The 17,207-nt window shown below is 41.0% G+C and overlaps 1 protein-coding gene across 3 annotated transcripts in view; it reads left to right on the forward strand.

The window, feature by feature from the left end:
* LOC134928092 (cadherin-19-like) overlaps positions 1 to 17,207 on the forward strand; it is a 213,782-nt gene that overhangs the window by 26,744 nt on the left and 169,831 nt on the right. For 2 of the 3 annotated variants that reach the window (XM_063923397.1, XM_063923398.1), the window contains one exon: positions 14,794 to 15,106. In XM_063923397.1, coding sequence (XP_063779467.1) covers positions 14,906 to 15,106 — 201 coding nt within the window. In that variant the 5' untranslated portion in view covers positions 14,794 to 14,905. Of the gene's footprint in view, positions 1 to 6,853; positions 6,913 to 14,793; positions 15,107 to 17,207 lie in introns of those variants that run through there. The other variant, XM_063923396.1, reaches the window with a different exon arrangement.

Genomic DNA, 17,207 nt, shown 5'->3' on the forward strand with positions numbered 1-17,207 from the left:
TAAGTCACTCTGGAGAGACTCAGCATCTCCCTCCGTATTTATAACCTTACACAATTTGGTATTGTCTGCAAAAATTGACATCATGCTCTCCAGATCTAATGCTAGATCGTTAATGAAAATGTTGAACAATAGTGGTCCAAGTACAGACCCCTGTGGCACACCACTTAGTACTTCAGTCCAATTTGAAAAAGTGTAATTTACCACAACGCGCTGCTCCCTATTGTCTAACTAATTTCTGATCAAGGTGCATATTGTGCTCCCTAGCCCTAGTTCATGTAACTTATAGATAAGTCTCATGTGCTGTACTGTGTCGAAAGCTTTAGCAAAGTCTAAAAATATTACATCCACCTCCTTACCCTGATCAAGGTTCACACTGTTTCATAAAAGCCTAATAAGTTTGTTTGACATGATCTATCCTTCATAAATCCATGTTGGTTCCCATTAATAACCCTATTGGCATCAAGGAACTTCTGTATACTATCCCTTAGAATACCTTCCAGTATTTTCCCCACTATAAATGTAAGACTAACTGGTCTATAATTACCTGGTTCAGCTTTACTTCCCTTTTTGAATATCGGTACTAGTTCCGCTATACGCCAGTCTTTGGAAACAATGCCTGATGTAAGCTAGTCATTGAAAATCAATAATAGTGGTCTTGCTAGTTCAGAGTGAAGCTCCATGAGAACCTTTGGGTGAATTCCATCAGGACCAGGTGAGTTATTAATCTTATTTTTTTAATCTGTCACAGTATACCTCCTCACTCAAATAAGCACTTAGCAGTGGGACAATATCCTTATTGAGATTGTGTGTTAATCCCTGCATCTGGTCCTCTCTTGTGAACACTGATGAGAAAAACTCATTTAGTTTGTCCGCTATGTCATTATCATTTTTGATTAAGACTCCCAGCTTGTCCGTTAAAGGGCCTATACTTTCTTTTTTAATATTTTGCTGTTGATATATTTTTAAAAAAATGGGGTTTAATTTACTTTCCATAGCTATTAGCTTTTCAGTTCCTACTTTAGCCGCTCTTATTTCTTATTTGCATATTTCGTTGAAAAAATAGAAATAATTTTGTTGCAATCCTTATAGTGCTGAAATGACTCCGCATTCCCATCTGATTTGTATTTTTTGAATGCTTGCCTTTTGTTGCCCATTAGTGCCTTAATCTTTTTGTTAAGTCACATTGGTTTGGAATTTTTAATACTTTGCTTCCCATGGGAATAAATTTGTGAATTTTATTAATGAGCAGTGATTTTAATACCGCCTATTTCTCCATAGTATTTTAGCGTGGAAACAAAATTTCCCATTCAATGTCCCTTAAAGCTTCCCTTATCATTTAAAAGTTGGCTTTGCTAAAGTTTAGAGTCTTAGTTGAGCCAATATAGGACTGCTTATGAAATCTGATATTGAATGTGACCATATTGTTGTTGCTGTTTCCCATGGGTTCCCCTACTATAATATTTTATATCAATTCCCCATTGTTAGTTAATACCAGGTCTAAGATTGCATTGTACCTAATTGGTTCCTCAATTAGTTGAAATAAATAGTTATCATTTAGTGTGTTTCAACCCATATTACCTTTAGCAGTATCACATGAGTTGTTTGCCCAATTTATCTCCGGATACGTCACCTACTCCTGCTGCTTTTTAAAATGTTTTCAGTAACAATTCCTCATCATACACATACCAGGCAGCTTGTAGCATACTATATGTTTTGTTCTCTTACTTCCAGATGCAATTTCTACCTATATCGTCTCAACAGTATCTACAGTCTCCTCGTGAATATCTTCCCGTATTTCAGGTTTTAAAAACGACTTTACATAAAGACATACTCCTCCCCCCCGTTTATTTAATCTGTCTCTCATGAACAGCGTATAACCCTCTAGAATGACTGTACAATCATGAGATTCGTCCCACCAAGTTTCAGTAATGCCTATAATATCATACTGTTTGCTTGCTGCAAGGACTTCTAGTTCCCCCTTTTTACCTGCAAGGCTCCTAGCGTTTATATACATGCATTTAAGATAAGCATTTCCCCTAGTGCTGGGAACATCATTTTCTATATGCAGTGATGTTGACCCATAATCGTTGTTATTTAGTGTTTTGGCAATACTTTTGGTAATACCCTCGTTAGTACCCATGTTAATACCCTTGCAAGCTGCTCTTTCGATCCCCTTTCTTCACCACCATTTGATTCACTACCTCCATCTCCACTATTCTTACTGCATGACCCTTAGTTTCTAGCTAAACCCTCCCCCCCAGGCACCTAGTTTAAAAACTCCTCCAACTTTTTAATCATCCTCCCCAGCACCGTTGCCCCCTCATTCAGGTGCAATCCATCATGACAAAGAAGATTGCGCCTGACTGAGAAGTCCACCCAGTGTTCCAGGAACACAAACCCCTCTTTCCTTCACCAGACTTTAAGCCACACATTTACCTCCCTAATCTACCTCTGCCTCCCTTGGCTTGCGCGTGGCACAGGTAATATTTCAGAGAATATTACCTTAGATGTCCTTGCCTTTAGTTTCTGGCCTAAGTCCTTAGAATCTTTGTTAAGGACACCCCACCTACCACTAACTTTGTCATTGGTGCCAACGTGCACAAAGACTGCTGGGTTGTTCCCAGCCCATCCCAAAAATCTTTCTATCCAGTCCGCGATGTGCCATACCCGAGCACCCAGGAGACAACAGACTGTACGCCGATCATGGTCCTGGTAGCAGATTAGCCTATCTGTCTTCCTGATAATAGAATCCCTTACCACCAGAATCTGACTAGGTACCTCACTTTCTTTTGTCCCATTGGTGCCGGAGGGACCGCTCCTCCTGATGCTAGAGGGAACAGTCTCCAGCTCCATCATTTCTTTACTACCTTCCACCGAAACTTCATCCAATCGGGCAAATTTGTTGGGGTTTGGTAGTTCAGAGATGTCGTGCCTAACCCTCTATTTCTTCCTTCTAACCATGACTCAGTTGGCTATCTGTTCGTCCTTGTCTACCTGTGTCCCCTCCCACAACTCCTCCAACATTATAACTAAGCTTTGCTCAAGATTGTGAATATCCCTCAGTCGCGTAACGGTTTGCTCTAGATCAGTTACCTGGGCTTCCAGTGCAACCGTTCGCACACACCTCACACAGATGTATTCACACGGGTACGGCTGCTCCAGGTGTGCATACATCTTGCACGACATGTACTGAGTGAGAGTCTCAATCACAGCTCCACCCATTTTTTTTGTAAAGCCTAACTCCCTGTTACCTTTAGAAAAACAATACAAACTATGTAATACAATACGGTACAGCCTAGCTGTGAAGAGAAACAATAAACAACAGAACAGTAATTGAAAATACAATCAAAACAATGAAAAGAATGTGTGACAGTGGAGAGAGACAATATTCATAACAGAACAGTAATTGAAAATATAATCAGTACAATCAAGGGAACGTGATAGTGATGATACTTGCATATCCGGAGAGTGCCTGGTCCTCCTGCAGCACCCACCCACTCACTGGTCACAGCTCCCAGCTCCTTTTTATCCTTCCTTTACCTCTCTATTTTGTGGGTCAGCCTTAGCACAAGCTCCCACACACTGCTTCAAGCTCCCAGCAACTCCGTCCCTCCTGGCTCCCTGGTCACAGCCCGGATCCTCTCAGCAGTTTCTGGCACCAGTCTCCATTGCTACTGCTTCCCGGCTCTGGTTCCCAGCACCAGTCTCCCCGGTTACACCCCCAGGCTCCTTGCTCCTGGCTATGGCTCCAAACTCCTTGTCTGTCCATCAGTTTGTGGTTCATCTCACTCCTTGCTCCTCCGATCCCGGCACAAGACTCCTTCCTGCTCCATCCTGCACGTGCACGCGCGTGCACGTCGCGTCACGTACGGTTCTCCGCATGTCTCCGTCACAGCAGCAGCGTCTCCAAAAGTAATGAGAGGGAGTACGGGACTGGGTAAGATTATAAAATCCTGTGTAATACTCATGAAAAATGTTGGCAATAGCCTCATCAGCAGCATTCAAAAGCCCAGAGGTTTCTTTCATTTTCTGTATATATGTCAGAGATCTTTGTGCTTGGAGGGCTTTTGCCAACATTTTACTGGGTCGGTTGCTCCACCTGTAATAAGTATGCCTGCAAAGTCTGAAGGCCCTCTTAACAATATTGTTAAGCAAAGAGCCTGAAGTTATATGTAGGTATCGGAAACCCTAGTGTCCTTATGTATTAAGTCTAGTGATTTTATCTTGGCCTTTCTACATTTTATCTTTTGCTTTTTGAGAGAAGATCCTAATTAAATACAATGTCCCCTAATGACACTTTTATGGTCTTCCCAAATGGAAAATGAGGAAACATCTGCAGATACTGTACATTGAATGCAGTATAATCATCAATAAATCTTAGGAGCTTGTTCTTACAGTGAGAGTTTGTAATCAATTGTTCGTTCAATCTCCAATGCCAATGCTGAGATTTAGGAGTATGAGAGCAAGAGGTTAAAGTAATTGGGGCGTGATCTGATCCCATAATCTGGCCTATTGACACTTCAAGCAACATATCTAGACTGGAGTTATCAATAAAAAAAATAATCTATACGTGAATACGTGTTATGTGGGGGAGGAGTAAAACATGTAGACTCTCTCCACTGGGTGTAGCAGTCTCCATGAATCCACAAGTTGAAAATCATGTAAAATTGTTCAAAATCTCCTTGCCTCCTTAATAGATGAACAGATGGCTCCTGTTGAAGTATCTATAGCAGGTTCCAGAGCCCAATTAAAGTCTCCGCTTTGATGGGCATTATAATTGTACTACGAAGACTGACCATAGAGATGCTCAAAAGTTAAATCCAACTTCATCTCCTTGGAGGATACAATATCTGGAGAGACCAACATCTAAGAAAGGTTTCTTTCATAGCAATGGTATCATCTAGGATATACAGATTGTATGCTTCCAGCCATTTTGCATCCTATGTTGCCTTCTAGAATTAAATGTGCTTCTTTTACCAAGCATCATGTGTGTGCTTAGATATAAGGATTTTTAAGCTGGTACTTGAGTACCTTACTTATCTCAGTTTTGGAAATGTTTCTGGGTTTTTGGAACAATATTGCAAAAACAAAAGGCTTTGTTTTACCAATATAAGACCTGGAAACTGGCTATAAACAAATGTTTTTGGAAACTGAAAAAAAATAAATTTTATCCACATCTTCCTCATATAACATTTTTGTCTTGCAGCAAACAAAGAGAAAACTAAAAATGTTAAAGAGCTTGTACTGTAATTTACTTTTTCTAAAGAATACAAATTGCTGCTAAATTCATTTTCTCACATCCTAAATGTCAGGAATCTGCATTCTCCATTGCATCACTTCCAGTGAACAGGCGTCTCCTGGCTTCAGTCCTCTGTTTTCATAGTATTCCCTGTGAATTGGACCTGTGGAACTACAGGTCCCAGCAGTTCCAGTCTTCAGTCTCCTGCAGCCCACAGCTCACTGTGCTCCACCTAACCAGTTCTATCTTTTGGTAACCACTGGTTTCAGCCAGCAGCCTGGAGTACACAGTGCTTTTAGCTAAACAGCATTAACTCCCGGTGCACTACTGATCCCAGCCAGCAACCAGCAGTGCATTGCATTAACTGTCTATAGAATTATTCTCCCGGTTAATCACCAGCTCCAGTTAACACTCAGCTGATCCCGGCATCCAATCCAGCGCTGTGTTCTTCTAGCCAGGGCCCTGTGACCAATCACTGCAGAGCAAGGGGTATAAGTTCCTGTCCGGTGCTCACTCACATCGCCTCGGACAACGAGTCACATATGGTGTGTCTAGTTCTCCTGGTTCCCGTGTTCCTGTCTCAAGTGATTCCTCCATTGTTGTTCCCGTGTTCCTGTCTCCAGTGATTCCTCCGTTGTTGTTCCCGTGTTCCTGTCTCCAGTGATTCCTCCGTTGTTGTTCCCATGTTCCTGTCTCCAGTTATTCACCGTGGTTACTCTCATCATTCATCACTCTGCAATTCTCCTGTTTACTCTGGACTTCAAACCACAGCTACAAGCTCATCAGCAGTAAGAGACTCTCCTCAGGTGTTCATTCCATTTCCTTACCTGTGCACTTCGTTATTAGTATATCAACCTGTGCATCTCAGCAGTTTACCAACTAATTGCATTGAGACTGTCTCCAGCTTGGGGCTAGTGAGGCCATAAGGACTTATGCTATATAGAGACTGTGTATTTTCAAATAATACCAGAGTTCTGCCTTTTCCATCTGCATTTCAGTTTTCAGTTCATTTCATATTGTGTTATACAGAGACTGTGTGTTTCTAAATAATACCGGAGTTCTGCTTTTCAATCCATCTGCATTCAGTTATCCGTTCATTTCATATTATACAGAGACTGTGCTTTCAAGTATTACTGGAGTTTTGTTTATTCATCTGCATTCAGCCAATTAAGTTATTTCATATTTTGTTGCAAGAGACCTTCAGTTACTTTTGGTTTCAGTTATCTATCATTGTTTGCTACATTGCCGGTCTTCAGTTATTATTCATTATTATATCATCTGCTTTGTTACCTCTGTGCTAATAAACATCAGCGCATATGCGCACGACTTTCATATTGCCTCCACGCTTTGTACATTGCACCAACACTGACCCACTAGTGCCCCCTCCGGGGACAGACAAAACCTGAGACCTGACACTAAACCTACATTGATGCAAATAATCCATTCAGATCAAAAGCATAACAGAATTTTTATGTTGATATTTTCACAAAAAGATCTGCCTTCCCTAATATTTTACTTAAATCAACTGAATGTTCTTTGTCAAGAAGATTATATGTATGTGGCTTCAAAATTCTATTTGTCACATTACTTTATTTTCTTTATTCCACACTGGTAGGTAATCTACTTTTTTACTGCACTACTTAAGAACAGTGAAAGGGGATGCACGTCATTGAGTGAGTAATATTTCCTTTGCTGTTCTCTTTACTCTATTGTGTCTTCTATTTTGCAGATTCACTAGACTCATTTTATATGAGCCAGAGTTCAGTATTGTGTTGGCAGTGTATGCTCACTATTAAGATTATGAAGAGTTGAATTCAAGCAGCTTTTCATACTACATGCACCGTAGCTAATCATACTGTATATGGACAATTCTGAGTCATACACAACTCTTTCACATATCCACTTGTGGCTGAAGGGGCATGGCTGGGAGATGACTGGGCATTCAAGCATAGTGTAAGTTTAGCAGCAGTCTTTTGACAGAATTACAGGGTAGACAGGGGGTCAGTGCAAGGTTTCTAGATGCCCCAGGCAAAGCTTGACATTGCCTCCCCTAATTTTCCAATACACTGCTTCAATCCATTTACATAACACCACAAGTATGTGTTTACCAAAGTCTATGACAATGGCGTGAGTCCTTTTTTGTATACACATCCTGTTTGTAAATATGTTACACTTTGTTGCAGTACCAGATCACCCAATATGTCCATTCACTTCACCCCATCAACCCCATCTACCAATCCACCTCTCAAGCAGCATCCATTAACTATTCCCAATCTTCACCCATTAACCCGTTGCTCATCAAAAATTCATTAATCAATTCATCCTCCCAGAACTAACACATTCATCCATACTATCAGCACCTATTAACATCCCTCCACCAGGAACCCATTTATTCATTCACCACCAGCCCCCATTAACCCACTCCCCACAACAAACCATTAATCAATTCACCAACATAGGGGTATAGTCAATTCAAGTTGGATCCATTCCGACATGAATTTGTCAGAATGGATCCGACAGGACCTATTCAATCCTGTCGGATTTGGCCGTTCCGTACCATCTCAATCCAAATTTATAAATAGTTGGATTGCCAAACCTCACAGCAGCATCCACTCAGCTCCAGGAAGTCGGACCTTGCTTGCTGGAGCCGGGTGGATGCTACCGTGAGTGGTGGCGGTGCCCCATCCTCCTGCTATGCTGTGCTGTAGCTGCTTGGCTCCTGCTCTCCTATTGCTCTCCCCATCTCCCCGCTGCTCTCCATGTCTCCTCCTCTCAGCTCTCTCATCTCAATTCAAAATTTTTCAAAGTCGGACTGAGATGGTTGGAAACGGGGCCAAAACCTGCCAGATTTTTTCCAACAGAAGCACGTGGATTGACAGCTATTCCGCCGATCCACATGCTTTACAACAGCATTCTGACAAGTTGGATTTCCCGACTTGTAGGAAAAAATGAGGCCGGATTGAATAGGTCAGAACCCCTATCGACCTATTCCAGGCGAAAACTGCCGTCTTTCCAACAGGACGGCAGTTTCTGACTCTAATTGAATATGGCCCTTAGCCTCCTTAACATGTTCCTCTCTAAAAATCAATTTATCAAACACATTTGTCCACCCTGTTAGCACCCCTTAACCTCCCCCCACCCAGCATCTATTAACACATTCACTCTCAGCACCATTAACTCCCTCACAGCACAAATTACCCCCACCTTTTAAACCATTCATTCTCAGCACCCATTAACTCCTGCCACCTAACACTTATTAATCTTTTCAGCCCAGCAACAATTAACTTCCCTCTCATAGCACCCAATAACCTCAATTACACTTTAAAAAAAGCCATTAAACAGTTCCCTTACCTGCCTGGCTCCTGCTGCTCATTCAGCCTGGAAGGCAGAGCTTACATATTTGACTAGAAGGAAGGAAAGGAGATGGAAGGGAATGGATTGCCCATGCTGCTGCCTTCCAACTGCACTTCGCTGATAATTCTGATGGCCAATAGTGCAGCAAGTATAAATAAATAATAACTGGTGTAGCTGCAGACACAGTTGTCATGAGCAGTAAGCATATTAAGGATGTTAGATACAGTCTTCATTTTTTTCACATGCAGCCTCAGTGGGCCAAATACCCTTAGGTAGCAGCCCAATGGAAGCACTGTCCCTGGCTAGCTGGCAGCGGCACATGTGCCATTACAATATCATGGTATTTTTTTCTGAAAAATACCATGAGAAGTTTGGGGAGAGGATTTGCAATACAGAGCTTTCTCACAAGTTCTGTTCCTGCATGCAACAATTGATACAACCTTGCAATGTAAAATCACAACACCTCTATAGTGTAAATCCAAATCTGGGCTGTACTAACTAATTTATGGACAGTTGCCTTTTCAAGATGAAGCTGAACTTTAGCAACACAGGGCATTTGGCATTGAAAGTTTCATGAGCATACAGGTCTTTATCAATATTTTTTTTACTACCTAAGTTTATTATTACCTGAGTGACAATTGTATGATAGTTTGCAAATTTCTTCTCCAATTTCTTAAATTAGCATATTTTTTAGTATTCAGATAGCATTTCCCATACTTGTAATGGGAAATGTGATCTGCCCAAATCTACTAAAATGAAATTGTGAAAAAATAATGGGGGTCATTCTGAGTTGATCGTTCACTGCCAATTTTCGCAGTGCAGAAAAAATGCAATTTCTGCGCGTGTGTATGCCCTGCAATGTGCACGCGCGACGTACGGGTACAAAGCTCTTTGTGGTTGTGCTCAAGTTCTAGCAAAGTTTTCCTTCGCACTGGCGGCCCCAAGAAGATCGACAGGAAGGGGGTGTTACTGGGTGTCAACTGACCATTTTCAGGGAGTGTTTGCAAAAATGCAGGCATGTCTAAAAAAATGCAGGCGTGGCTGGGCGTTCTCTGGGCGGGTGTATGACGTAAAATCCAGACATGAATATGCTGAAGTGATCGCAAGCGCTGAGTAGGTTCAGAGCCACTCGGAAACTGCACAAACTGTTTTTGTAGAGCTCGGCTACACATGCGTTCGCACTTCTGCTAAGCTAAAATACACTCCACAGTGGGCGGCGGCATAGCGTTTGCATGGCTGCTAAAACTAGCGAGCGATCAACTCGGAGTGACCCCAATGGATGGAGCCCTGTGATAATAATGCTATTTCAGATGGCTTTATCCAGGCTTCCCCCCAGTTAACCTACTGTAGCTCAGCCATCCTTGCCCACTGGCAGTGAAGGCAGAGCTCGAATCCATACCATGTGATCAGCCATGTGTGTCTCATAGACCATAGACTAATCAATGTGTAAAAAAAGTTATAAAAAAACAAAGGTAAAAGTAACACTTACCTGCACCTAGGGACCGGTGATCGGTGAGGGCAGCCTGTCCCCTGCTTGCTGTTATCCTGCCATATCCTCCAATGCAGTAAAGTGAAATCAGATATTGTGAAGTCAGCATTTAACTTTATTGCACTGAAGGTCACAGCAGGAGCACAGAATCAGATGACTGGCTGCCCTCACAGGCTCACCGATCATCAGTCCTGGCTGCAGGTAAGTATAAGCAGAGCATGGGGGTGTCGTGGGGGGATGGACAATGGAGCATGTGCAGTCACACACTTAGGGTATTTTTTGTGACAAGAGTGAGAATTGTGGTGACAGAATTTGCAGGGATAGAGCTTTCTAGCAAGCTCTGTCAATGCATGTGATATTTGATACATCCTTGTGACATATACATGTAATGCATTGAGAATTTGGCAAATTTATCACACCCCATCCACATTGAAATGCGGCATGTAATAAATATTCCCCTCTATCTATAGTATGCAGTAACAATGATGTCATTGTCATCAATAGCATACTTTAGGATATATTGGTAATTCATGATAAAAAATGTGTACAAATATAGAGAAAGAAGCAACAGCTTTAAATGGTTGGGGACAGTTTGCCAGCCTTGCCACATTTATATAAAATTGCTTTGCTTTTGACTATTACTATAGGAATGTTTGTTTCACTGACACCTATTTATTCTGTTGCATGGTTATGCCCAAACTATTGTAGCATTATAGACACTTGGGCAAATTGTATTTATTGTAAAAGCTACAGTCAAAGTTACCATAGTACATGTGTGTGCATATCCATATATATGTATTTATATACTGTATATATAAAGTGTTTGTGTGTATGTGTATATATATATATATATATATATATATATATATATTATATATATATCTCCTTTTAAACTATTATAATACATCTTTAAATTAATAATGTTATCACTTGAAGAGGATTGTGCTTTGAGATGCACTTAAGTTAGATACAGTGTGCATCCCGCTGATTGTATATGCGGCATTGGAGGATTGGAACACCTTTAAAGCTATAGTGATGGCATAATGTACCATGTGCTCTTAGTAATATTATTTATCAGGATTTAAACTGACAGATGTAGATATATCTCGGAATGAGATCTGTATTTGCAAAGAGAAAAGAGCAATAAAATGATAAGGATTGTGCAACAGGGAAATAGACATTTAAAATCCCTGTTCAAACTGTATGAAGATATGCAGCTGTTTAAACAGATAATATCCTCTGTAAATGTTTGCTTCTGCATCAACTATATTGGGGATTAATAACTAGAGGAGAGTTTCTCAGAATTATTGTGTTTATCGTTTCCTATTTATCAGTGATAGTTCAAAGAATGACATTGAAGTATATGTACTGTATGTGCTGAGTATATAGTCTGTAAATTTAAAATCTATTTATAATGTAGCTTACAAGATATACAGATTCCTATCTATGAAAACACTGAATTAGGTTTTAGCTACATTTAGTATATTGTGGCTTTGCAAAGGAAAAATGAAACTCTTCTTTTGCAAGTATTAATGGTTTAAAAAATAACCACCACTCACTACTCCGGACATCTGGAAGAAACAGAATTGTTTTTAAATATATACTCAACTTAGATTTTATTTAATAGTCTTGTATAGTCAGAAAATCTATTTGGAGTCACAAATGGGGCTATTTAACATTAAATATTTGCAGGATATTCCCCGAAAGCAAAGATTTTGGGGTAATACCTGCAAATATTAAGGATCCCCACATTTACTATGGAGGAATTACCACAGATATCTAGGATATTTTCTGTGGTCCTTCCATTTTTGTCCTCAAAGGCAGCCCCTAAATGGGGGCTGCTGTGCTTCCAGAGTTACCAAGCCCTGGAAAGCAAAAATGGTATTACCCTATAGTAGTCTATGGGCTACTATTTTGCAATTATTTTGGAGAGGGACCTGGAGGACCTGGAGGATTCCATTGCCCCCAGTGACGCATGCTATATCCTATGGTCACACTTGTGCATTGTGGGCCGGGAATCCAAACTAGGAAACAGTGTGATAGCTTTAGGCTACTACAGTACTTCCAGCTCTTCACTAGGATGGGCTCTTATTGGAGTCCTTCTCCTGGCAAGAAACCTATGGTAATTTGCATAAAAATAAAAAAATGTACATTTCAATTTACAAAAAAAATATTTATCACATCCACATTAACATCTTGATTGATATAACCATGCCCCAAAATGATTATCATTCCGATGGGCCATATACTAAAAATTTGAACACAAATAAATAAAAAATAATCAATTTATATATATATTTCTCCAATGGCGTCACTCAGGACTTACTTGAAAAAAGACACTAACAAGTTTTTCAGGTGGGCCCACCTGAAAAACTTGTTTGTGTCTTTTTTTTTCAAGTAAGTCCTGAGTGCCTCCGTTGGAGGAATATGTAGTGCGCAGCCATGCATGCTGTTTAGAGGAGGGCACCAGGCCAAGTGACTACACTGGATACCATGGAGTGCCGGAGCTGGGACTGTTTTATATATATATATATATATATATAAATATAAATTTTAATATTCAAAGCAAAAATTAAGTAACATAGAAGTACTGTAGCAAAATGTGTTAAACAGATAACATAGAGGGTGACTCAGACCTGATTGCTGGGCTGCTAACTTTGCTGTCCCACATTCAAATAGTCGCCGCCTCCAGGGGGAGTGTAAATTCGCCGTGAAAGTGTGTGATCGTATGTGTACGCCCATGTGATCAGATTTTTCGCACCATCCCGTCTCTGACCGGCGATGCCCTTGGTTGTTGTCAGACACACGTGCGCATTGCGGTGCATATGTATGCGCAGTTTAGACCTGATCACCCGCTGTATGAAAATGCACAGCAGCGATCAGGTATGAATCAGGCCCACCGTATGGTAATTTGTAATTTGATGCTATTAGCCAACACTATTTTGTAATAATTAACATGAAGTAATAAATGGGATGCCAGGTTTTTGAGATAGGTGTGGTGATTAACTTTGATTTTTAGTTATATTTACACTGCCACAGTTTTGTTATATATTCTTGTATTTTCATCTGTAGCAAAGAGCTCCCCATAAAAACAAAAACCTTACTCTCTGAATGATTACCAGTGAGAAATCATGAGCAGTTTTAATAGGATACTGCTGGAAAGTAATGTCCTTTATCACCCTCACCTAGGACCTAGACCATAGTTCTGCAAACTCGGTCCTCATTACCCCACACAGTGCATGATTTGCAGGTAACCCAGCAGGTGCACAGGTGTATTAATTACTCACAGACACATTTTTAAAGTTCTGCAGTTGGAGTTAATTATTTCACTTGTGATTCTGTGAGAAGACCTGGAAAACATGCACTGTGTGGGGTAATGAGGACTGAGTTTGCAAACCTATGACCTAGAGAGAGAGGGAAGTAGCATTCACTCTTTGAAACAATGGGGGTCATTCCGAGTTGATCATTCGCTAGCAGTTCTTAGCAGCCGTGCAAATGCTAAGCCGCCGCCCTCTGGGAGTGTATCTTAGCTTAGCAGAAGTACAAACAATTGCATCGCAGAGCGGCTACAAAAAAAAATTGTGCAGTTTCTGAGTAGCTTCAGACCTACTCAGCGCTTGCGATCACTTCAGCCCATTCAGTTCCGAATTTAACGTCACAAACACGCCTTGCATTCGGCCAGCCACGCCTCCGTTTTTCCTGGCACGCCTGCGTTTTTCGGACACTCCCTGAAAACGGTCAGTTGACACCCAGAAACGCCCACTTCATGTTAATCACTCTGCGGGCAGCAGTACGACTGAAAAGCTTTGCCAGACCTTGTGTAAAAATACATCTGCCGCTGTGAAAGTATGTCGCGCATGTGCACTGTGCCGCATACACATGTGCAGAAGTGCCGTTTTTTTTCATTAATTGCACCGCAGCGAACATTTTCAGCTAGTGATCAACTCGGAATGACCCCCCATGTCCCATATTATTAGTTTTTTCTGATGAGCACTAGACAATAGCATGAAGCAGTACGCTAAAAATAAATACTCTTTTTCACAAATGAGGAGGGATCTAATCCCTACATTTCCTTCATATTGTGCCAAATAAAGACACGAAACAGACTGATTAGGTGTGGTGGGAAAGTGTCTTTTTGAAAGTTCTAGTAGTTAACTTTACTACCTGCTTTTTCTTCACATATGTCACGTGTTGGACTTTCTAGTTAATCTTCTAGATGTAATCATTACCTCTTTATATTCTATCCTAACCCTTTTTTTCTAAATTCAAATATATCCACATTAAATGCTATTTGCTCACTCATGTCTTTCACCATTCTCAATGTGTGCTTTGCTATTGGAATCCTCTTAGTAGATAATTCTTAATTATTTCAGGTGTCATGTTTACACAGTACTTGTGTTTGTAATGCAGAACATTCATGCTAAAAATTATTGGTATTTTTTTTTACTCTTAGAACTGAATATGTCAATTTTAGCAAACATTGAATTATACAGAAAACAACTATTTTTATTATGTTTTTCAGTGTACCTAAGACTGACAGTTGTAAGTAATGGCAGTGGAAATTATTAATCAATATACACATCCATACATACACTGTATAAAACTACATATTTGAGATATAGATCAATGGTGAATAGATGTATCATGTTTTTTTTTTTAATCTCTTTAATGTATTTTATTATAAAGTATTTTTTCTCTTCTTTTCCCCCAGAATTGTGAAGACAATGGAATTATGTGTTCTACAGCACAGACTCAACCAAAATGTTAATTGCAGCATAAAATTTTGTATATAACTTGTTTATTTTTACTTTGGAAAGAGCAATATGAGAGACATATGTATATGGCTGTCTATTCTCTTTGAGCTTTCATTAATATGGCCTTGTGCCATAAGTATGATTTTCCTAAACTCTATTAATCAACACACTAAACTTGTAAATCATGTAAGAGTCAAGCGAGGATGGTCATGGGAACCATTGTATGTTACTGAAGAACAAGAAGTGAAAAAAGCATTGTATGTTGGACAGGTAAGCATAGACACATTTTCATGATTATAATAGTAATGTATTTCTATTATTATATAAATGTTATTTGTTGTTGCTGTTGTTGTCCAGTATAAATATAGCATCAATATCTTATGCTGTATGTTGATGTGCCAAAAAATCAAAACACTTTAATGAACACTGAGACAAATATGATAATGGAGTGTTTTTCACGTAATGTTAGTAGAAAGTCTCATAATAAAAGAGCTAAGATAATGGAGGCAGTGCAGGGCTATAGCCGACCATGTACCAGCACCGCCAGCCAAATATGTGGGGCCGGATGTAATGACGCCTGAGTACGTTGGCCGTGCAGGATGTCGGCCAAAGGGACATTTTTTCAAAGGGGCAATCACTTACAAGGCATGGTTTTGCCTTGTAAGTGATTGCCCCCTTAAAAAAACATCAGAGTTTGGCCGGCATCCCGCACGGCCGCCAAACACATGCATCATCACATCCGGCCTGTGATATTATAGTGTCATGTTAAGATAGTAGGGCACAAGTAAGAAGAGGAGCAGCCATAACATTATATGGACATTCCTGGTGGCTCCTCAGGTTGCAGAATGTATGCCTGAAGCTTCCTAAGTATACGCCAAGTGGCTAAGTGGTTGGTCTATAGACTTCAAAGATCAATCCAGGCACTATGCAAGCCAAATTCAGGTGCCTTGAGTCCATGATGGGAACAACCCTCGGGCCCTACATCCTGGCTAGAGTCACAATCCTAGTAACAGTTGTGATTGGTAGAATTTGAATGGGTATGATTTAGTAAAGGATTTAGCAGAGATGTTTAAAACAGCAATTTAAAAAAAAACCTTGTTTTGCTTTCAAAATGTCACCACTGTTGAGTTCTGATGGTAGGTCTGTCACTTTTTAATAGAGATGAACAGGTTCAGTCCCCTGAGAACCAAACCCCCCCCCCCCACACACACACACAAACTTCAATACCCGAGCCCGGATCTGAGTCAGGCTCGGGTTTTGCTGCCTGACTCATAAACCAGAACAAGGCAAAAAGTCATCATGCCACTGTCAGATTCTCGAGGGGTTTGAATTCCATATAAGGAGCCGCGCGTCTCTGCTATTTTCACTCCGGCATTGGAGAGTGTAGAGAGAGGACGTGTCTCCATCCTCAGTGTCCTGCATCAGTTCATTGGTAGTGTCTTGTGCTGCATCAGCCCAGTCACAGTGGTGGTGTCCTCTGCTGCCATATGTCCAGTGCTGCTGTATAAGTCCAGTCCAGTGGTGCTGTGTTGTGCTGTATCAGTCCAGTGGTGGTGTCTGTGCTGCGTCAGTCCTGTCACAGTGGTGGTTTCTTCTGCTGCCATAGGTCCAGTCAGTGTCGGACTGGGGCATGTAGGGCCCACCGGGGGAATGCAGTGGTAGGGGCCCATGTTATGGGTGTCGCCAGTCTGCAGAGAGGGTGTGGCCTTCCACCTCATTGGTTTGACTAACCATTAGAGTGCAACGTCTGGGCCCCTTCATAAATATATACAGTAAATTAAACTTCTGCATGCATGATAATGTGCCAGATTAATAACAGATTAATAACAGCAATGCACTATAGAAAATCCACAATAGTCCGGTATAAGGTAACATATGTATAATGTATAATTCAAGTGCACAGTCTAGAACCTGATCCTTAGAGCAGGAGGTGGGCCCCCAGGCAGTGGCGCCCACCGGTGGTTTCCCCTGTACCCCTGTGGGCCAGTCCAAGCCTGGGTCCAGTGCTGCTTTATAAGTCCAGTCCAATAGTGCTGTGTTGTGCTGCATCAGTTCAGTGGTGGTGTATTGTGCTGCATAAGTCCAGTCACAGTGGTGATGTCCTCTGCTGCCATATGTCCAGTGCTGCTGTATAAGTCCAGTCCATTGCAGTGGTGCTGTGTTATCCTGAACCTGTACAGTGGTAGTGTCTTGTGCTGTATCAGTCCAGTCACAGTGGTGGTGTCCTCTGCTGCCATATGTCCAGTGTTGCTGTATAAGTCCAGACCACTGCAGTGGTGCTGTGTTATTCTGCATCAGTCCAGGGGTGGTTTCCCTGTGCTGCTGTATATGTCCAGTGGTACTGCGGTATATGTCCAGTGATACTGCCGTA

Source organism: Pseudophryne corroboree, chromosome 5, assembly GCF_028390025.1.
Source record: "Pseudophryne corroboree isolate aPseCor3 chromosome 5, aPseCor3.hap2, whole genome shotgun sequence".
Taxonomy (NCBI): domain Eukaryota; kingdom Metazoa; phylum Chordata; class Amphibia; order Anura; family Myobatrachidae; genus Pseudophryne; species Pseudophryne corroboree.